The 21252-nt window shown below is 74.3% G+C and overlaps 5 protein-coding genes across 6 annotated transcripts; 2 read left to right on the plus strand and 3 right to left on the minus strand.

The window, feature by feature from the left end:
- Nucleotides 1-314: 314 nt before the first annotated feature.
- CLP1 (cleavage factor polyribonucleotide kinase subunit 1) lies at nt 315-3138 on the minus strand. Its single transcript, XM_072865813.1, has 2 exons — nt 2296-3138; nt 315-1116 (listed from the first exon to the last, which is right to left on the minus strand). Exons 1-2 carry the CDS (start codon nt 2899-2901, stop codon nt 445-447), a joined length of 1278 nt encoding a protein of 425 aa, XP_072721914.1. The 5' UTR covers nt 2902-3138; the 3' UTR covers nt 315-444.
- A 1332-nt stretch (nt 3139-4470) lies between these two features.
- On the plus strand, nt 4471-6811 carry YPEL4 (yippee like 4). The gene is made up of 4 exons (XM_072865822.1): nt 4471-4643; nt 5651-5694; nt 5908-6016; nt 6331-6811. The coding sequence occupies exons 1-4, from the start codon at nt 4503-4505 to the stop codon at nt 6418-6420; spliced, it is 384 nt and encodes a 127-aa protein (XP_072721923.1). The 5' UTR covers nt 4471-4502; the 3' UTR covers nt 6421-6811.
- A 45-nt stretch (nt 6812-6856) lies between these two features.
- Nucleotides 6857-13429, minus strand: LOC140652753 (uncharacterized). The gene is made up of 8 exons (XM_072863967.1): nt 12888-13429; nt 12583-12652; nt 11961-12465; nt 10404-10821; nt 9010-9152; nt 8151-8370; nt 7044-7707; nt 6857-6880 (listed from the first exon to the last, which is right to left on the minus strand). The coding sequence occupies exons 1-8, from the start codon at nt 12938-12940 to the stop codon at nt 6857-6859; spliced, it is 2097 nt and encodes a 698-aa protein (XP_072720068.1). The 5' UTR covers nt 12941-13429.
- On the plus strand, nt 13366-16216 carry LOC140653581 (ubiquitin-conjugating enzyme E2 L5-like). 2 transcript variants are annotated; one of them, XM_072865818.1, is made up of 4 exons: nt 13366-14452; nt 14853-14920; nt 15557-15743; nt 15816-16216. In XM_072865818.1, the coding sequence occupies exons 1-4, from the start codon at nt 13957-13959 to the stop codon at nt 15980-15982; spliced, it is 918 nt and encodes a 305-aa protein (XP_072721919.1). In that variant the 5' UTR covers nt 13366-13956; the 3' UTR covers nt 15983-16216. The 2 variants fall into 2 exon arrangements, with proteins under 2 accessions (XP_072721919.1, XP_072721920.1); XM_072865819.1 differs by having other exon boundaries at nt 14390-14452; nt 14853-14942; nt 15816-16186.
- Nucleotides 16192-20354, minus strand: SMTNL1 (smoothelin like 1). The gene is made up of 8 exons (XM_072863968.1): nt 20338-20354; nt 19363-19444; nt 18541-18691; nt 18244-18307; nt 17869-18009; nt 16924-17026; nt 16697-16848; nt 16192-16545 (listed from the first exon to the last, which is right to left on the minus strand). Exons 1-8 carry the CDS (start codon nt 20352-20354, stop codon nt 16401-16403), a joined length of 855 nt encoding a protein of 284 aa, XP_072720069.1. The 3' UTR covers nt 16192-16400.
- Between the last annotated feature and the right edge of the window lie 898 nt (nt 20355-21252).

Genomic DNA, 21252 nt, shown 5'->3' on the forward strand with positions numbered 1-21252 from the left:
GGCGGGTGCGCAGGCGGCTCCTCAGCATGAAAGGACGCATGCGCGGAATGTACCACGTCGCGGGGGGACCGGGGGGGGGGAACCGGGGGCGCCGCGGACACGCGACACACGGCTCGGTGCTGCGCACCGCGGGGCGCAGCGGGGGGGGGTGGGGACTGCGGGGCTGGGACCCCACGGGGGCGCCCCGGCGCCGGGGCCCCCACGTCCCCCCGGCGCAGCCCCTCGCCGGGAGCCTGGCTTCTGCCGCCCCCACCCAGCCTCAGCCCCCCCGGGCACCACCCACCCCCCCCGGCCGGGCAGACGCTGGCCCGCGGTCGAAAGGCTTCGAGGTTTAATGACAAACGCTACAAAAGGTACAAAGGCGAAGAGAGGGGGCGACGCCAGCGGGCCGGGGCCGGCAGCGGGAGGGGAGGGGGCACGGGCAGGCGGTGAGCCCTCCCTGCCCTACTTGAGGTCCATGAAGCGAATGTCCATGATGAGGAGGAAGTTCTTGGGCAGGGGGCGAGGGGCGGGGGAGAGGACGGTGAAGACCTGGCGCTCCAGGTCGACGCCGGTGACGACGATGAAGCCGGCCACGCTGGTCTCCGAGATGTTGTCGTCGGGGCTGTCGGCGGTGCTGACGCTCAGGAGGTGGTGCACCATGTCCCGCCCGGGCGTCACCGGCACCAGCTTCAGCTGGTTGTCCTCCTGCGACATGCCCAGGGGCAGGCAGGAGTCCGGGATGGTGGGAGCCCCCACCTTGTAGATCTTGACGTCGGAGAACTTGACGTCGAAGGCGTGAGGGTAGAAGCAGCCCCGGAAGCCGTAGAAATACTCCCGGATGCGGTCGTCTCGGCACTCCCGCCGGAAGTCCTTGGAGCGCTCCACCACCCCGCCGGACTTGGGGAGCAGGACGGTGCGCACAAAGTGGGGCAGGTCCCTCTTCAGCTCGTTGTAGAGCCGCTCCTGGTCCAGCACCACCACCACGTCCACCTCGAAGGCGGAGGCGGCGTGCACCAGCGCCTGGTAGCCCGAGCCCTTCACCCAGCCGCAGGTGTTGATGACACAGCCGCTCACCGAGGCGCGGCGGTTCACTTCGCAGCGCTGGTTGAAGACGTCGGCCAGGCGGGATGTGATCTGCGGGAGAGACGGGGCAGAGGCATCAGGAGAGAGACGCCTTTTGGGGGCACCCGCGTCCCCAGACCTCAGCCGGCTCTCTCCAACGCCGACCCCACCTCCTTCAATACCCCCAAAGCCTCGATTCCCACAGCGGGAGCACGCCAGCCCCGACTGGGCGAGAAGCTCGGGGGGCAAGCAGGCCGTCCCCGGGCGGTGTCAGAAGGGCAGGAGGCCAGCGTGCCGGGCCCCGTCCCACTCCCTGGGGACGCAGCGATCCTCCATACCGTTCTAACACGCTCGGGTATTTACTGCTAAGGCGCAGGCACAATGCCCGGCTCCTGCGGAGCCACCTGAGACGAAATCCTTTCCTCCCTACCCTCAACTGATAGCCGCAAAGGGGCGATTTGCCCCACAGGAGGCTGAAGCCGTTCCTAAAACACTTTACGAGCACTTAAGGGTGCTCGACTACGGCAGAGAGCTGCTTTTCTGTCCTGCGGGCTGCCAGGAGCAGGGCAGCGCAGTGCTGCAGGGGCCTCTGCCACCAAACAGCCGCAGCGGGAGGGCCCTGGGGATTCAGGTCAGCTTTTTGGGTGTCTTCAGGTTTCTCTTGGGCTTCTTTCCACCCGGGTTTCCATAAACAGAGAGCTGGGCTGTGGCAGCAGGAAGGGGGTCCCTGCAGGGGAGGGATGCTGCGCGGTGACGGCCACCGCGCTCTGGCTCACGCCAGCCCTGCGCAAGAGCGATGAGACCGTGCCCGTGGCTGCGCTCTGCTCCCCTCTCACCCAAGAAGCCCACAGGCCGAGCTGGCTCAGTGTGACCCGCGGCTCTGGCTTCGCCCTCCGCGGCCAGCCGCGACTCGCAGCCCAGGAAGGGCCTGGCGTGGGGGCTTGTGCGCAGTGAAAAGCTCAATCGTGGTCCCTCAGCTCCTCCTCTCCGGGCTGAAGAGCTTCTCCCCTCCTCAGGGGGCTCCTCCAGCCCCTCCACCGGCTCCATTACGCCTCTCCCCTCGCCGCCCCGGCTCTCCCTACGTCTCTGCTGAGCTGCAGCGCCCAGAAGCGGGCGCAGCGCTCGGGGCAGGGACGCGACGTAGTCTTATACAGTGGCAAAAGCAATGGGACAGTCCCGGGTGGGCAGGGACCAGCTCCAAACCGGGCCTGTCCCCGGGGCGAGACCCCCCCACAGGCTCCCCGCGCTCACCTTGTTGTAGAGCTTGATGTTGGTGCCGGGCGTGGTGGAGCCGAAGTGGTAGACGAGCGGGGCCTGGAGGGAGAAGCCCTCCTCCACGTCGGCCGGCCGCTCGATGTAGAGAGCGCCCATGGTGCCGGGGATGGAGACGGAGCCCTGCCCCACGTCCAGCTCCACGAAGGTGGGCCGGCGCCCCAGGCGCACGGCGTAGTTCAGCAGCAAGCGGCACACGGTCGACTTACCCACATCGGTGGGTCCCACCACCATGACGCGGGGGCCCCGCTCGTCCTCCCGCTCCGCCTGCCGCCGCATCTGCTCCAGGGCCGTGTGGGTGTTGAGGTAGAGCAGCATGGGGGTGTCCTTGGAGACGTAGGCCACCTCGGTGCGGCCGCTGAGCTGGACGGTGCAGCCGTGCCAGGTGAAGACGGCCACCTTGGCGCCGGCGTCGAAGGTGAACTTCTTGTTGCGGGTGAGCTCGGTGCCGAAGACCTCGGCCATGCCGGTGAGCAGCTCCAGCTGCACCGTCTGCGAGGCCTCCACCTCGAAGCGCAGCTCCGTCTCCCGCTCCAGCTCGAACTTGGCCACCTGCTTCTTCTCCTCGCCGCCGTCGTCCGCCATGACGCCCCACCGGGCCTCGCCTGCACGCTGCGGGGAGGGCGGCGGGGCCGGGCCTGCCCCCCGAGGCCGCCGGGCCTGCCCCCGCTCTGCCCCGCGCCCGCTGTGGGGGTCTCGGCCCCCCCGCCCCCCTCGCCCTCAGGCCGCTGCCATGGTGCCCGCCGGTGCTCCCCTTCCCGCTCCTCACCCGCCTGCCGGGGCCGCCGCGCTTCCGGGCCGGAGAGGCTGCGCCGGAAGTGAGGTCAGAGAGGCGCGCCCGGCCCGGCGAGCGGGGGGAGCCGCGGCGGGGGTTGCCATGGCAGCCGCGCGGGGCCGCCGGGGTGACGCGAGGGGGCGGAGTCCGGGCCGGCCGCGGCCCCGCGGGCTCATTTACATCTCATCTGCATACGGCCCCGCGCCGCATCCCCGGCTCATTTACGCCTCGTCAGGCGGTGCCCCGGTCCGCCGGCGTGGGGCCCGGGCGCGTTTGCATCTCATTTGCATCTCATTTGCATGTCGTCTGCACACACACACACACACCCCTCCCCCCGCCTGATTTACATCTCATTTGCCTGCGCCCCGGGGGTGACTCCTCTCGGGGGGACACGGGGGACCGGGGGCGCCGAGGGGCGCCGGCGCCCGCGGCGCATCCCGGCGGCGGGGCTGACGTCGGAGGTGCCGGGCGGTGACGTCGCGGCGGCGGGGGATGAGTCACGGTGCCGTGATGCAGTCCCCGGGCGCGCACGGCCCCCCCCCCACCGCTCCCGCCCCTGCCCCCCCGCGGCCGCCCGGTGCCCCCGCCCGGCGCCCGCCCCGGGGACAGCGGCAGCGGCGGCAGCGGCAGCGGGGACAGCGGCAGGCGGTGAGCGGCTCCCGGACGGCCCCGGCACCCCGGGACCCCCAGTGTCCCCAGGGCTCCCACGGTCCCCTCCCGGGAGCCCGGGACCCCGTCGTGTCCCCCGCCACCACCATCCTCCCGTCCCGGGACTCCCGGTACCCCCCGGGCCCTCCGCCCCCACCAGCAGCCCCCATCGTCGACTCCCCGGCAGCCCACCGTCCCCCGGGACCCGCATCCTCCGTCCCGGGACCCCGGGACCCGCCCCCCCGGGACGCCCATTGTCCCCCTGGGACCCCGCTCCTCCCCGCCCCGGGACCCCAGACCCTTTCGGGAGGAGCCCCAGGCCCCTGTTAGGAGGACCCCCATCCTCCCCGGACCGTCTGCCCCCTTTCCTTAGGGCCCCCCGGGTCTCCTTGGGGACAGCAGGGACGGGGCGGGGCCACCCTGCGCTGCCCCTCACTCCTGCGATGAGCTGGCCCGGGCTCAGCCGGCAGCGGGGCGGGGGCGGGGGGGCCGGGCTGGGAGCCGGGGGGGTGGGGGGCCGTTGGGGAGGGGGAGCCCGGGCAGTGCCAGCCCCCTCACTGCCTCCCTTTAACCCCTTGCAGGCCGCCCCCCTTCTCCGCCTCCTTCTCGCCTGGGGGGGGCCCGGGGCGGCCGTGCCCCCCCGACCTCGCCGCGGGAGGAACGACGGCTCTCGGCGCCCTGCTGCGCTGCTTCCCCTGCGAGCGGCTCTGCGGGGGTGCACGGTGCCCCCTGCCCCCGCGCCCCCGGGGCCCTGCCGCCCGCCATGCCCCCCCGCCGCCGCCTGCCCCCCGCCGCCCGCCTGCCCCCCCGGACCTTCCGCAGCTACCTGCCCCGCTCCCTCCGCACCTACAGCTGCGTGCACTGCCGGGCGCACCTGGCCAGGCATGAGGAGCTCATCTCCAAGGTGCCCCCCGCGCCGCGGGCAGCCCCCCGCCGCGGCCCCGGGGCGGCCCCGGGCCAGCCAGTGTTCCCCGGGGTGGCCCTGGGTCGGCCAGCGTCCCCCGGGTGGCCCCAGGGCGGCGAGCGTCCCCCGGGGTGGCCCCGGGCCAGCCAGCGTCCCCCGGGGTGGCCCCAGGGCGGCGAGCGTCCCCCGGGGTGGCCCTGGGTCGGCCAGCGTCCCCCGGGGCGGCCCCGGGCCGGCCAGCGTCCCCCGGGGTGGCCCTGGGTCGGCCAGCGTCCCCCGGGGTGGCCCCAGGGCGGCGAGCGTCCCCCGGGGTGGCCCTGGGTCGGCCAGCGTCCCCCGGGTGGCCCCAGGGCGGCGAGCGTCCCCCGGGGTGGCCCTGGGTCAGCCAGCGTCCCCCGGGTGGCCCCAGGGCGGCGAGCGTCCCCTGGGGTGGCCCTGGGCCAGCCAGCGTCCCCCGGGGTGGCCCTGGGTCGGCCAGCGTCCCCCAGGTGGCCCCAGGGCGGCGAGCATCCCCCGGGGTGGCCCCGGGCCAGCCAGCGTCCCCCGGGGTGGCCCTGGGTCGGCCAGCGTCCCCCCCGGGATGTCCCAGGGGCTGTCGGCCTCTTCCCATGGTGGCACTGGGACAGGCAGCGTCCCCCCAGTGGTGCCTCTGGCGTGGCAAGTGTCCCCCCCGTGGTGTCCCCAGGGCGGTGAGCGTTCCCTCCGTGTTGTCCTCGAGGCGGGGACGTTCCCCGGTGCCCCCGCGGTGGTAAGCACTGCCCCAGTGTCCCCAGAGTAGCAAGTGCGTCGTGTCCCCCCCCCCCCCGGTGTCCTGGGGGTGGCAGGTGTCCCCTGTGGTGCTCCCACAGAGGCGACCATCTCCCGCCCGGTGTCCCCGGGGTAGCAAGCGTCCCCCCACGGTGTCCCCGGGCTGGCGTGTTGCACGGTGGCGATGCAGCGGGGCGGGGGGACACGGGTGGCGCAGGGGACGCAGGGCCCAGCCGGTGACTCGTGCCGTGTCCCCACAGTCCTTCCAGGGCAGCCATGGCCGTGCCTACCTGTTCAACTCCGTGTGAGTACCGCCGGGCTCCCCGGGGACGGTGGCCGTGGGCAGGGGGTGCCAGCGGGGCGGGCCCCGGGCTGTGGGCACCGGGGAGTCACCCAGGGCCGCTGTCCTGGCAGCGCCAGGCTGAGCCAGGCCGGGCTGGGCCGTGCCAGGCCGAGCCGTGCCGGGCTGTGCCGGCGGGTGCCCGGCGGTGGCACACCGCCCGCTCTCCGGGCGCAGGGTGAACGTGGGCTGTGGCCCGGCGGAGCAGCGGCTGCTGCTGACGGGGCTGCACTCCGTGGCCGACATCTTCTGCCAGAGCTGCAAGACCACCCTGGGCTGGAAATACGTGAGTGTCCCCGCGCCCGGCACCCCCACCCCGCTGCGGGCACTGCCCGGGCACCCCAGCCCTCGCCGTGGGCACCGGCCGGGGCACCCTGAGCTCACCGCTGCCCTGGGCACCCCAAGTCCCTGCTGCGGGCACCCCAAACCCGTAACGTGGGCACCGCCCTGGGCACCCCAAACCTTTGCTGTGGGCACCACGCTGGGCACCCCAAAGCCGTGGTGGAGGCAGCACCCCGGGCGCCCCAGCCCCATGGCCTGGGCAGCGGCGTGGGCGCCCCGTGAGGGGCACGGGGGGGGGTCTCACGCCGTCTCCCCCAGGAGCAGGCCTTCGAGAGCAGCCAGAAGTACAAGGAGGGGAAGTTCATCATCGAGATGTCGCACATGGTGAAGGAGAACGGCTGGGACTGAGGGGCACGGCGGGGGCACCCCACCCCGCAGCACCCCCGCCCCGGCGGGCACCCGCGCTGGGGTGCTGGCAGCGGGTGCCCCCCGCCTGCGCACCTTCCCCGCTGCCCCGTGGGTGCCTGGTGCCGGCCGGTGCCCCCCTGGGGGGCACGGTGCCCCTCCCCAGCACGCAGGGGCTGCGGGGGCTTTTCTAGGGCAATAAAGGCTTCTCTTTTTTAGGGAGGTGCTGGGTGTCACCCGCCCCCGCTGCTGCCACCTCCCCCGGCTCAGCCCTGGCACCCTGGGGTGACGCCTGCCACGCAGCTGGGGCCCCCACGGGCACCCTGGCGTGGACGGGGGTGTCCCCGATAGCCCCAACTTGCCCCCCCCAGCACCCGGGCTGGCCCTTCCCCTCCCCACACGCAGGAGCCGCGCAGTGGTCAGTGCGTTTATTGGGGCCTCAGGACCCGAGCTGATGGGGAAACTGAGGCACGGGGGGGGGGAGAGGGGGGCAGGGACCCCATACTGCGCTGTGGGGCTGGGGGGGAGTGAAGGGTGGGGAGAAGGGGGAGGGAAAGGGGGCAGATGGGGAGGGAGGGGCGGGGAGATGGGGGAGGTGGGGAAGGAGGGAGGGAGAGAGGGAGAACGGGGGGGGGAAGGAGGGACAGGGAGGGAAGGAGGGGGAAGGAGGGAGGGAGGGAAAAGGGAGGGAAGGACGGAGGCTGGAGGGTGGTTGGAAGGAAAGAGGGAGGGAGAAAGGGAAGAAAGGAATGAGGGAGGCACAAGGGCTGGAGGGAGGGATGGGAGGAGGAAAGGAGGGACAAGGGAGGGCGGAACAAGGCAGGGAGGGAGGGAAGGAGGCAGGGAAGGAGGGACAAGGGAGGGAGGGCAGGAGGGAGGGAAGCAGGGAGGAGGGGAAGCGGGGAGGGAGGGAGGGGTGTGCGGAGGGAGGGCACCACCACCAGCAGCACCAGCACCAGCAGCAGCACCAGCAGCACCAGCACCACCAGCAGCAGCAGCAGCAGCAGGGCCGGGGCGCGGCAGGCGCAGGGCTCGGGGCTCAGGGCTGGGGGTCGCTGAGGCGGCCCATGAAGAGGGGGACGGCGCCGGCGTCGTGCCAGAGGACGAAGAGGAAGGGGCGCAGGGCCTCCAGCAGCAGCGCCGTGCGCGCCACCGAGGTGGCCATGGCCCCCGCCGCCTCCACGCCGGCCTCGTCCAGCACCAGCACCGCCCGGTGCCGCGCCGCGTCCACCGCCGCCGCCGGGCCCCGCGCCAGCCCGCACAGCTCCGCGTCCAGGAACAGCCCGTAGTCTGCGGCGGGGGACGTGGGGGGCACTGAGGGGCCTCGGGGACGCCGGGGATGCGGGGGACAGCGGGGGCAGCGGGGGACACCGAGGGACGTGGGGGACACCAGGGAGATGGGGGATACTGGGGCCGCTGGGGACACCAGAGACAGCAGGGGCAGTATGGGGACAAGGGGGACGTTATGGGCGCTGGGGCGGTGGGACGCATCAGGGGCACTGGGGAGGTGGGGGGGACCGGGGACACGGGGGGACCGGGGGACCCTGGGGACACCAAAGGCACGGGGACACCAGGGAACGCTGGGGACATTGGGGCCCTTGGGGAAGGGGACCTGCACGGGGACCAGGGAGGGGCCAGTGACGTCCTGCAGGGAGTGACATCACCGCTAGCCCACCCAGCCCAAGAAGTGACGTCACGGGCAAACCCCGGGGCGGGGGGGTCGGTGGCCTTACCCATGTCGTGGATCAGGGCCACCACGTCCAGGGCGAGGTCGAGGCGCAGGCGGGGCAGGGCCAGGGCGGTGGCCTGGGGGGGGGTGCGGGCTGCCCGCCGCAGCAGCCCCAGGAAGGTGGGGGGGTCCAGCGCCCGCTCCAGGGTCCTCAGCGACCCCAGGGGCCCCATGGGCACCAGCACCACCAGGCTCAGCCCCCCGCTCAGCTCCAGCCGCCCCACCTGCGGGAGGGACCTGGCCCTCAGTGCCACCGCAGTGACCTCACAGCCTGGCAACCGCCCCCCAGTGCCACCGCAGTGACCTCACAGCCCGGCAAGCCCCTCAGTGCCACCACAGTGACCCAGTGCCACCGCAGTGACCTCACAGCCTGGCAACCACCCCCCAGTGCCACTGCAGTGACCTCACAGCCTGGCAAGACCCCAGTGCCACCGCAGTGACCTCACAGCCCGGCACCCCCCCCCAGTGCCACCGCAGTGACCTCACAGCCCGGCACCCCCCCCCAGTGCCACTGCAGTGACCTCACAGCCCGGCAAGCCCCTCAGTGCCACCACAGTGACCCAGTGCCACCGCAGTGACCTCACAGCCCGGCAACCCCCCCAGTGCCACTGCAGTGACCTCACAGCCCAGCAAGCCCCCAGTGTCACCGCAGTGACCTCACAGCCTGACAAACCCCAGTGCCAAGGGAATGACATCACCCCTTGGCATCACCCCAGTGCTGCCGCAGTGAGGTCACAGCCTGGCATCCTTCCGGACTTCCACGGGAGTGACGTCACAGCCCGGCACCTCCTCAGTGCCGTGGCAGCGACGTCACCGCCCGCGTCCCCAGCGCCAGGCAGCGAGGGCCCGGCCTTGGGGCGTACCTGGACCTGCAGGCGGGGGTCGGCGAAGGAGGCCACCGGGTACTTCTTGCTGGTCATGGTGGGCACCAGGCGCGGCTGGCGGCCGGGGCGCAGGAAGGGCAGCGGCACCGTCCGCTTGGCATCCAGCGGCGTGCGCCAGGCGGCTGCGGGGACACGGCACCGGGGCTGCGGGGGACGGGGTGCGGGGCGGCTGCCACGCAGGCGCCCTCAGGCTCGGCCCCACGCTGGTCCCGGGCGGATCCCGGGGCAGATCTGCAGGCCCAGCTCGAGGGCGGATCCCTGAGCAAGTCCCGGGGCAGATGCTGGGGCAGACCCCTGCGTCGGTCCCTGGGTAGATCCCAGGGCAGATCCCGGAGCCAATTCCCTGAGCAGAGCCCAAGGCAGACGCCAGGGCAGATCCTGGGGAAGATCCCCAGGGCAGATCCCGGAGCCCACCCCAGGGCAGAACCCGGGGCAGATCCCGGGGCAGATCCCGGGGCAGATCCCAGAGCCCACCCCAAGGCAGATCCCGTGGCAGATCCCAGGACAGATCCTGGAGCCCACCCCAGGGCAGATCCCAGGGCACATCCCGGGGCAGATCCCAGGGCAGATCCCAGAGCCCATCCCAGGGCAGATCCCAGGGCAGATTCCGGAGCCCACCCCAAGGCAGATCCCGTGGCAGATCCCAGGATAGATCCCGGAGCCCACCCCAGGGCAGATGCCAGGGCAGATCTAAGAGCCCATCCCAGGACAGATCCCAGGGCAGATCCCAGAGCCCATCCCAGGACAGATCCCAGGGCACATCCCAGAGCCCACCCCAGGGCACATCCCGGGGCAGATCCCAGGGCAGATCCCAGAGCCCACCCCAGGGCAGATGCCAGGGCAGATGCCAGGGCAGATCCCGCAGCAGATCCCAGGGCAGATCCCAGAGCCCATCCCAGGACAGATCCCGGAGCCCACCCCAGGGCAGATGCCAGGGCAGATGCCAGGGCAGATCCCAGAGCCCACCCCAGGGCAGATCCCAGGGCAGATCCCAGAGCCCATCCCAGGACAGATCCCGGAGCCCACCCCAGGGCAGATCCCAGGGCAGATCCCAGGACAGATCCCGCAGCAGATCCCAGGACAGATCCCGGAGCCCACCCCAGGGCAGATCCCAGGACAGATCCCGGAGCCCACCCCAGGGCAGATCCCAGGGCAGGTCCCGGAGCCCACCCCAGGGCAGATCCCGCAGCAGATCCCAGGACAGATCCCGGAGCCCACCCCAGGGCAGATCCCGCAGCAGATCCCAGGACAGATCCCGCAGCAGATCCCAGGACAGATCCCGGAGCCCACCCCAGGGCAGACCCCAGGGCACGTCCCGCGGCAGCCCCCGCAGCCGGTGCCCAGGTGCACCCGGGCGGGTCCCGGCGCCGTACCCCGCAGGTGGACGGCGCTGAGCAGCAGCAGGCGGGGCTGGGGGGGCAGCGCGGGCAGGAGGGCGGGCAGGACCCCCCGGCTGGCTCCGCGCACCCACTCGTTGACGCGCAGCAGGTCCAGGCTCTCGTTGCCGCTCAGCGCCCGCGGGCGGGCGCCGTAGAGGCGCCGGGACTCGTTGAGGAAGCGGGGCCGCAGGCGCAGCTCTGCCCGCGGCACAGCCGGCGTCAGCCCCGCGCCCGCCCGGCAGCGGCGGCCCCGCCGGCGCCGGGCCCGGCTCACCTGGGTGGTGGAAGATCTCCGCGGCGGAGAAGAGGCCGGGCGCGGCGGCCAGCTGCCGCAGGGCGCCGTGCACGCAGGCCGGCTCCGGCGGGTAGGCCAGGACGGCGCCCAGGCGCTCACGGGTCTCGCCGCGGGCGCCTGCGGGCACGGGGAGGGCGGGGGGGGAGCTCAGCGGGGCACCCCCGCGGGTGCGCCCGCTGCTCCGGCCGTGGGGCCGCGGGTGGTGCCCGCAGCGGTGCCGAGGGCGGTGCCCACGGCGGAGCCCACAGCGGTGCCCACGGCAGTGCCAATAGCAGAGCCCACGGCAGAGCCCACGGTGGTGCCCACGGCAGAGCCCCACGGCAGAGCCCACGGCAGAGCCCACAGCAGAGCCCACGGCAGAGCCCCACAGCAGAGCCCACGGCAGAGCCCCACGGCAGAGCCCACGGCAGAGCCCACAGCAGAGCCCACAGTGATGCCCACGGCAGAGCCCACAGTCATGCCCATGGCAGAGCCCCATGGCAGAGCCCACGGCAGAGCCCACAGTGATGCCCACAGCAGAGCCCACAGCAGAGCCCATGGCGGTGCCCACAGCAGTGCCAATAGCAGAGCCCACGGCAGAGCCCACAGTCATGCCCACGGCAGAGCCCCATGGCAGAGCCCACGGCAGTGCCCACGGCAGTACCCATGGCAGAGCCCACAGCAGAGCCCACAGTGATGCCCACGGCAGAGCCCACAGTCATGCCCACGGCAGAGCCCCATGGCAGGGCCCACGGCAGTGCCAATAGCAGAGCCCACAGCAGAGCCCACAGTGATGCCCACGGCAGAGCCCACAGTCATGCCCATGGCAGAGCCCCATGGCAGAGCCCACAGCAGAGCCCACAGTGATGCCCACAGCAGAGCCCACGGCGGTGCCCACAGCAGTGCCAATAGCAGAGCCCACGGCAGAGCCCACAAGTCATGCCCACGGCAGAGCCCCATGTCAGAGCCCACGGCAGTGCCCATGGCAGAGCCCACGGCAGAGCCCCATGGCAGAGCCCACAGCAGTGCCCATGGCAGTACCCATGGCAGAGCCCACGGCAGAGCCCCACGGCAGAGCCCACGGCAGAGCCCACAGTGATGCCCACAGCAGAGCCCACGGCAGAGCCCCATGTCAGAGCCCACGGCAGTGCCAATAGCAGAGCCCATGGCAGAGCCCACAGTGATGCTCACAGCAGAGCCCACGGTGGTGCCCATGGCAAAGCCCACGGCAGAGCCCACGGCGGTGCCGGTGGCAGTGCCCATGGGCAGCCCCTCACCCAGCAGCAGGTGCGAGAGCCCCATGGCCACGTTGATGGGGGAGAAGAGCAGGTTGGCATCGGGCTCGGCAGCCTCCGCCATGTGCTGGTAGAAGCGGAGGGCGAAGGTGCCCAGCGCCTCGGCCACGGCCGCGCGCTGCTCCCCCGTGGGCGTCTCGCAGGCCTCAGCCGGCTCCTCGTCCCCGGGGCACGGCGGGGCGCTGGTGCCCGGGGTGCTGGGGGGCCCCTGGGTGGTGCCGGGTGCGGGTGCTGCCGTGCTCCCGTTGGCCGTGGTGCCCGGCTCCTCAGGTGCTCCCTGAGGCTCCTCGGGGCTGGGGGGGTCTGTGGCCTTGAGGGGGGCATCCGAGCCGGGCAGCTCCTCGGGGTGGGCACCGGGGGTGGGCACAGGCAGGACGGGTGCCCCCACATCCTCCGGCGGGCCTGGGGCGGGATGGGGGGGCACCGGCGTCGTCCGGTGCTGTCTGAGCAGCTTCCGCCAGCTGGGAGAGGCCTCCGGCGTGGACACCTGGGCGCAGGGACCCTGGTGAGGGTGGGCACGGGGGCACCCAGGTGGGGGACTCAGGTGAGAGTGGGCACGGGGGCACCTGCGCGCAGAGAGCCTGTGTCCCTGAGCCACACTTACCGGGGTGATGGTGGCCATGGCTGTGGCCACCAGCCACACCAGGGGCAGCCAGAGCGTCACGGTGGGCATCCTGGTGGGCAAGCACAGGTCAAGGCCTTGACGGGCACCCAGCACCCCCACCCCAGCTCCCAGCACCCCGCCTTGGCACCCAGCACCCTCCCACCCCACCCCGGCACCCTGCGCCCCCATTCCCCGCACCGCCTGTACCCCCACCCCGTGCACCCCCACCCAGGGGTGCCCCCTGGTCTGACACCCCCCCGGGGAGCTGGGTGCGGGGGCAGGAGGAGGCAGCACCCTGGGCCCACCTGGGTGCCCGGCAGGTCGGGTCCCTGTGTGTCCAGCTGGGCGCAGGGGACATCTGGCCGGATCCGGCCCAGCCTGGTTAAAGATTAAGGAGGGCAGCGGGCGGCTGCCGAGGCTTCCCGTAAATCAGCCGGGCTGGCAGCCGGGGGGGTGCCCGGGACAGCCGGGAGGGGCCGGCTGGGTGCAGGCGCCCATGGCAGGATGTGACCCCCCCGCCCCTTCCAGCCACATGTCCCGCTCTGCTCCCGGCACTGGAGGGCCAACCCCCTCTGGCAGGCACCCTTTGTGGCATGGGGTGGGGTGCTCTAGCCACTCAACTGCCCCCTCTCTATGACCCCTGTGGTGACAAGGGGCACTCCAGCCACTCAACTGCCCCCTCTCTATGACCCCTGTGGTGACAAGGGGCACTCCAGCCACTCAACTGCCCCCTCTCTATGACCCCTGTGGTGACAAGGGGCACTCCAGCCACTCAACTGCCCCCTCTCTATGACCCCTGTGGTGACAGGGGGCAGTCCAGCCACTCAACTGCCCCCTCTCTATGACCCCTGTGGTGACAGGGGGCAGTCCAGCCACTCAACTGCCCCCTCTCTATGACCCCTGTGGTGACAGGGGGCAGTCCAGCCACTCAACTGCCCCCTCTCTATGACCCCTGTGGTGACAAGGGGCACTCCAGCCACTCAACTGCCCCCTCTCTATGACCCCTGTGGTGACAAGGGGCACTCCAGCCACTCAACTGCCCCCTCTCTATGACCCCTGTGGTGACAGGGGGCAGTCCAGCCACTCAACTGCCCCCTCTCTATGACCCCTGTGGTGACAGGGGGCAGTCCAGCCACTCAACTGCCCCCTCTCTATGACCCCTGTGGTGACAGGGGGCACTCCAGCCACTCTAGCTCCAGCTCAAGCTCCCTGTCCTTGTCTCTCTGACCCCCCAGTGACCTGGGGGGAGGCCCAGGTGGTGTGACCCCCCCAGGGTCCCTCCCTCCACATTTCTCTGCTGCCTGGGGCGGGGTAGGGACCGCCAGCACTGGCCAAGGGAGGTCCCTGGTACACCCCCGTCCCCTCAGCACGGCGATGATCGGGGAGCCTGCCTGCCCCACACCTCTCCAGCACCTCAGGCTGCTCCAGGAGGGTCTGGCCCCTCTCACATCCACTCTGGGATCTCCTCTGCCTGGTGCCAGCCTCGCGATCTGGGGGTCTGGAGTCCCCCCCAGGAGCAGGAAGCCCCAACCTACTGCCGCTGGGCAGCCGGCCGTCCCCCCAGCTTTCGCCCCACGTCCCAGCAAGCCCTGGGGCAGGGCCGCCTCCGGGCCTCCCACCCCACCGGAGCTGCCGTGCCACGTCCGCGTGGGGCAGGTCTGGCCCCTCGCTGCCAACTTCACGGCCCGTCTGGCCCCTCGCCCCCACCCGTCCCCATGGCCCCGGCCGCCCACGGCCTGCCTGGCCCCGCCCCTAACCCCGTGCTTGGGGCGGGGCTGGGCCAGCTTGCCCCGCCTCCCGGGGCGTGGCCTGGTGGAGCCCCGCCCCGCGGCACTGAGCACTGCTGGCCATGGCCGGGAGGCTCGCCAAGGTGGCTATGGGCACCGGGGGCACCGGGGGGCCGGACCGGGGGCGCGGGGCCGTGGCGGCACTGGCGCGGGGGGTCCCGGTGCCGGCACCGAGCGGTGCCGGCGCCGGGGCGGGGGGTGGCCGCGGCTGCCGATCTCGGGGTGCGTAGGGTGGGTACGGTCTCGAGACCGGACTGGGGTGCCGGGGACGCCGGTGCGGGGGGCGCGGGTGCCGGGCAGCGGGAGGCGGCGGTACCGGGCAGAGGGCCTCCGGTGCGGGGGTGCCGGGCCCTCCCGCGGAGCGGCAGCTCCGGTTTCGTTTCCCCGGCGGGGGCCGCTCCGCGACGGGGCGCGGCTTGGAGGTGGCCCCGCCCGTGGGGGCGTGCCCCGGGTGGCCCCGCCCAACGCCCCGCCCCTGCGCAGGAGCTGGAGGAGGCGCGGCGCTGGGGCGGGGCCCGCGAGCTGCGGCCGCTGGAGGGCGACGTGCGGCGGTGGGGCGGGCTGCTGCTGCCCGTGCGTGGGGCGGGGGCACGGGGGGCCTGGGGGCACGGGGGCCCGGGGGAGATGGGTCCCTGGGGGCACGGGGGTCCCTGGGGGCACGGGGGCCGGGGTCCCCTGGGGAACGAGGGGCTGGGGGGCGGGGGTCCCCTGGGCACGGGGGCTGGGGGCACGGGGGACCTGGGGGCGAGGGAGGGTCCCCGGGCACGGGGGGACTAGGGGGCACAGGGTCCCTGGGGGCACGGGGGCGGGGTTCCGTGGGGAATGAGGGGCTGGGGGCGGGGGTCCCCTGGGCACGGGGGGCTGGGGACACAGGGGACCTGGGGCGAGGTCCCCTGGGCACGGGGGACTACGGGGGCACAGGGGGCCTGGGGGGGGGGGAGATGGGTCCCTGGGGGCACGGGGGTCCCTGGGGGCACTGAGCGGGGTCCCTATCAGAGCAACGTGGGGGAGGGTCCCGTGAGGACACTGTGTGGTGGGGACCCTGGGGTCCTGGGCTGGGGGCACTGGGTGGGGGTTCCCCTCCTGGGGGGGGGGGGCCCCCCGGGGGTACTGGGTATCAGGGCTGGGGCAGGGGGCCCCCGACGGATGCTGGGGCGGGGGGGGCCTGAGGTGCCCCCCCCCGGCAGAACAACCCCCCGTACAACGCGGGCGCCTTCCGCTTCGAGCTGACCTTCTCCCCGCGGCACCCGCTGGCCCCCCCCCGCGCCACGCTCCGCACCAGCATCTACCACCCCGCCGTGGACGCCCACGGCCGCGTCTGCCAGCCCCTCACCTCCGCCCAGCACTGGGTGCCCACCACCCGCGCCACCCAAGGTGGGCGCTCGGGGACGGGGACGGGGCTCGGCGGGAGGGGGCGCCCGCCCTGACCCCCCCCGGTGCCCGCAGTGCTGCAGGACCTGCTGCTGCTGCTGGACAGCCCGGACCCCCAGCGGGTGCTGCGGCCGGAGCTGGCCCGGGAGCTCCGGGAGCAGCCCCAGCTTTTCCGGCGCCGGGCGGAGGAACACACCCGGCTCCACGCCGAGAGCCGCCCGCCCGACCCTCCCGGCCCCTGAGCCCCGCACCCGGGGGGCTCCCGGCGTCCCCTCCCTCTGGGCGCCCGCCGAGGCTGGCCCTGGCATCCCCCCCCCCCCCCCCAGGCGCTGGTACCGGGCGCGGGGCCCGGCCCGGCACGGCGGGGGGGGTCCCGGCACCCGGCAGGGCCACCCGCCCGGCGCGGCCGTCGGTGCCTCCACGTCGTGGTTCGGCAATAAACTGGCTCCCGCTCCCGCTCCCGCTCCCTGCCGCCTCACCGGGACGGGCCGGGGCCGGGGCCGCGTCCCCGCGGTGCCAGCCCGCGCCAGTGCCCCGGGCGCCGCTCGGTCCCAGTGCCCGCGTCCCCGTTCCCCCCCCCCCGTGACAGACGAGGCCGCCGCGGCCCGGCACCGCAAGCCTTTACTGCCCGGGGCGGGGCGGGGGAGCCGCGGGGGGCGCTCAGCGCTTCTTGGTCTTCACCAGCCCCCGGGCCACCAGGCAGCGGTACAGCTCCTGCACGTAGGTGTACACGCACTTGGCGTCGGGCACCGGCAGCCGCACCATGTCCTCCACCTCCAGCAGCGGGGCGCAGCCCGCCCGCTCCCTGCGGGGACACGGCCGTCACCCGGGGCCGGGGCCGGGGATGGGGATGGGGATGGGGCCGGGGCCGGGGCCGGGGATGGGGATGGGGATGGGGCCGGGGATGGGGCCGGGGCCAGGGATGGGGCCGGGGCCGGGGCCGGGGCCGCTCTCACTCGGCTGTGGCGAAGGCCAGGGCGAAGTTGTGCCGGCGGGCGCCGGGCTCCAGGCCGCCGTAGTCGAAGGCGTCGGGGAAGAAGCTGTGGAGGAGGGCGCAGAAGGCCAGGCCGCTGCCCCAGCTCCCCGAGAAGTTCTGCACGTCCACGTGCTGCCGCGGGTGGGCGGGGGTCAGGCGGCCCCGCGGCCGCCCCACGGCCGCCCCACGGCGTTGCCCCCGCCTCACCTGGTAGCCGCGGGTCCGGGCGCGGCACCACTCCAGCAGCATGGCCTTCACCGAGGCCGTGCCCCCCGCCCGCCTCAGGTGCGGGGCCGGCCCCGTGGCCGCCCTGCGGGCCACGCCGGGCGCCGTGGGCACCCCGCACCCACACCCGTGGGCACCCACACCCGTGGGCACCCCCCCCGGGCACCCCCACCCCTGGGCACCCCCCACCCACACACCTGGGCACCCACACCCGTGGGCACCCCCACGCCTGGGCACCCCCCACCCACACCCGTGGGCACCCCCACCCGTGGGCACCCCCACCCACACACCTGGGCACCCCCACCCGTGGGGACCCCCCGGGCACCCCCACCCCTGGGCACACCCCACCCCCACCCCTGGGCACCCCCACCCACACCCGTGGGCACCCCCACCCCTGGGCACCCCACCCACACCCGTGGGCACCCCCACCCGTGGGGACCCCCCGGGCACCCCCACCCCTGGGCACACCCCGCCCGGCACGTGCCCCCGGCCCTCGCCGCCCCCGTGGCCCGACCCCCGCGCTGGTTCCCCATTGGCCACTGTCTGCCCCAGCGGGACCCCCCCCCATTGGCCAGTTCCTGCTCCCGGGGGCATCCCCATTGGTCCATCTCTGCCCCGGCGGCCTCCCCATTGGCTCACCCTTGCCCCGGTGTTCGCCGTTGGCCCATCTCCCTCATGGCGTCCGCCCCAGGGGCTCCCCATTGGCCAGTGGCCCTGGCCCCCACGGCCCCCACGGCCCCCACGGCCCCGTGTCCCCCAATAGCGCCCCACGGCCCCCAACACCGCACTGCCCCACGGCCCCCGATACCCCAATACTCCACGGCCCCCACTGCCCCACAGCCCCCAGCACCCCGCCGCCCCGTGCCCCCGGTCCCCCTGCCCCACGGCCCGTTCCCCCGTGCCCCCGTGGGGCCAGGCCCCGCTCACCCTCCGAACTTCTCCAGGATGGCGCTGCGGCCCTGGGCCCGCGCACTCGCCCGCGGCCGCCCCCCGGCCGCCTCCGGCCGCGGCCTCAGCCCCGCCGCGCCGGGGGACGCCCGGCCCCGCGGCCCCGCCGCCGGCGCACCCCTGCGGGCACACGGGAGGCCCCGCGGGGGGGTGAGGGCAGCGCCGTGGGTGCCGCCACGGACACGCGCGGGTGGGCCCGCCGAGACCGTGGGGCTGGGGGGTGCCACCCGTGCGGACGCAGGGCTGGGGGGTGCCGGGCTGCGGCACGGGGCCGCGGGTGCCCGCAGTGGGGCAGAGCCAGGGGGCAGCCCCCGTGCTGGCAGCCGTGGGGCCGTGCCCCCCGCCCACACTCACCGCTCGCTGCCCCCCGAGCCCTCGGTGGTGCCGGCTGCAAGGGAGAGAGGAGGGGTCGGCGGGCGGGGGGGGCACCCGGCGCGGGGGCACCCGCGCCCCCCTCCGGGCACCGGCGGGGTCCCACACGGGGGGACATCCCGGGGCTCCGTCGGGGCTGGAGGTCCTGCCCCACGGGAAGGGACGCGGGGGATCTACAGGGGACCTCGCGGCGCGGGGGACGCTGCGGGGCAGCGGTGACCCCAAGGGACGGCGGTGCCATCGCAGGGCCCTGCCCGCGCTGCCCAGCGCAGCCCTTACCTGGGGGGGATGTGGGGGATGCCGGGGACGTGGGGGACGTGGGGGACGTGGGGGACAGGGGGGATGTGGGGCTGGCGGCCCCCCCTGCGGACGAGCAGGGGGGGAACTCGGGCCACAGCTCATCCTCCTCGTCCTGCAGCCAGGTGGGGTCCTGCGGGCACAGCCGGGGTGGCACCGCCAGCACGGGCACTGTCACCCTGCCTCTGGCACTGCCAGCACCGGCACTGTCACCCTGCCCCTGGCACTGTCACCCTGCCTCTGGCACTGCCACCTCCGCCCTTGGCACTGCCAGCACCGGCACTGTCACCCTGCCCCTGGCACTGTCACCCTGCCCCTGGCACTGTCACCCTGCCCCTGGCACTTCCACCTCTGCCCCTGGCACTGCCAGAATGGGCACTGCCACCTCCACCCCTGGCACTGTCACCCTGCCCCTGGCACTGTCACCCACTCCTTGGCACTGCCACCCTGCCCCTGGCACTGTCACCCTGCCCCTGGCACTGCCACCCTGCCCCTGGCACTGTCACCCACTCCTTGGCACTGCCACCCTGCCCCTGGCACTGCCAGCACCGGCACTGTCACCCTGCCCCTGGCACTGTCACCCTGCCCCTGGCACTTCCACCTCTGCCCCTGGCACTGCCAGAATGGGCACTGACACCCTGCCCCTGGCACTGTCACCCTGCCCCTGGCACTGTCACCCACTCCTTGGCACTGCCACCCTGCCCCTGGCACTGCCACCCCTGTCCCCACCCCGTCACACCTGCCCCCACCCCGCCCCCAATGTCCCTGGCACTGCCACCCCTGCCCCGCCGTGCCCCCCGTCACCTGCCGGCCCCGGGTGCTGCCCGGTGCTGCCGGCCCCGGCCCAGCCTCCTCCCGCGACCCCTCCGCGGCCCCCTGCCCGCCTCTGCCCCGGCACCGCTCCCGGCATCGCCCCCAGCACCCTCGGCAGCGCCGGCACCGCTCCCGGCACCCTTCGGCGCTTCTGCCCTGGCATCGCCCCCCGCCTCGCCTGCTCCCCTGGTGTCACCCCCCGTGTCCTGAGCCTCCTTGGTGACACCCCCCGCGTCCCCTGCTCCCCTGGTGTCACCCCCCGTGTCCTGAGCCTCCTTGGTGACACCCCCCGCGTCCCCTGCTCCCCTGGTGTCACCCCCGCGCCGTCGGCCACCTCTGCCTTAGCATCGCCCCCCGCGTCCCCTGCGCCCTTGTCCTCACCCCCGCACCCCTGCTGCCCTGGTGTCACCCCCGTGTCCTGAGCCTCCTTAGTGACACCCCCGTGTCCTGAGCCTCCTTAGCGTCACCCCCGCGTCCCCTGCCCCCCTGGCATCGTCCCCCGCACCCTCGGCCACCTCTGCCTTAGCATCGCCCCCCGCGTCCCCCGCTGCCCTGGCGTCACCCCCCGCATCCTGAGCCTCCTTGGCGTCACCCGCCGCGTCCCCTGCTCCCCTGGCGTCACCCCCGTGTCCCCTGCTGCCCCTGCCCCCTGGCCGCCACCCCCCTCACCCCCCGCTGCCCGGGGGTCCCTCCCGCCGTGCTGGGCTGCCGCTTCCCCGCTGCCCCCCTCCACCCCCCCGCCCCCCGGCCCTGCGGGGGGGTGGTGGGGGGTGCCGGGGGTGGGGGTGCCGGGGGTGGGGGTGTCGGAGGTGGGGGTGTCCAGGCTGGGGGTGTCGGTGTCTCCCTGGGGCTCCATGCTGCTGCGGTCACTGCTGCAGGGGCACAAGGCTGTCACTGGGGTGTCCCCCGGTGCCCGCCGCAGCTTGCCCATGTCCCCCATAGCCCCCCAGCCCAGCTACCCCCCACCCTGCCCCTGTGCCCATGACCGCCCCCCCAGCCCTGGCACCCCATTCCCCCCCGGCACCCCGTTGCCCCTGCCCTGCCCTGCCCCTGCCTGCCCCTGCCCAGCCCCTGCCTAGCCCTCGGGCCCATCCCGATACCGCAAGACCCCAGCCTGCCCCCCACCTCCTCCAGCCCCCCATGCCCTATACCAAGCCCCCATCCCCTCCTGCCCCCTCGCCCCATCCCAGTCCCTCCCCATGTCCCGTGACAACCCCCGTGCCCCATCCCGGCACCCCCTACCCCTTCCTAGCCCCCATTACCCCCATCCTGGGCCCCCATGTCCCCATCCCAACCCCCATTCCCCCTCCCGGCCCCCCCATCCCGCTCCCCCCATGCCCCCTCCCCATTCTGCCTCTCAGCCCCCCGTGTCCCATCCCGCCGCCCCCATCCCCTCTCCCGGCCCCCATTATTCCCCGGCCCCCCATGTCCCATTAGGACCCCCTATTCCCCACCCCCCACTCCCCTCCCGACCCCTCAAACCCCCCCAATTCCCCCCGACCCCGCAGCCGCCCCGCCCCCCCCCGGCCGTTCCTGTTCCGCCTCCGACCCCCGCGCCGCGCCGTGACTTCCCCCTCGCCCCTCGCCCCTCGCCCCTCGCCCCTCGCCCCTCGCCCCGTACCCTCCGGCCGCTCCCGCTCCGCGGCCGCCCCGGCTGCGCTCCCCGGCCCCGCCCGCCCGCGGCTATTTTTACCCGGCGGGGGCAGGTGCCGCCTTCACTCAGCGCCCACCCGCGGGGCGCGGGGCACGCGTGGGGCCGGGCGCGGGGCAGCGCGGGGGGACACGGGGACAGGCGCCGGGACGGGACGCGGGACAGAGCCACGGACACGGCTGGGGAAGGGGACGCGGCGACGCTCCCACCCGGACATCGGGGACGCCCCG

Source organism: Ciconia boyciana, chromosome 6 (genome assembly GCF_034638445.1).
Source record: "Ciconia boyciana chromosome 6, ASM3463844v1, whole genome shotgun sequence".
Taxonomy (NCBI): Eukaryota; Metazoa; Chordata; class Aves; order Ciconiiformes; family Ciconiidae; genus Ciconia; species Ciconia boyciana.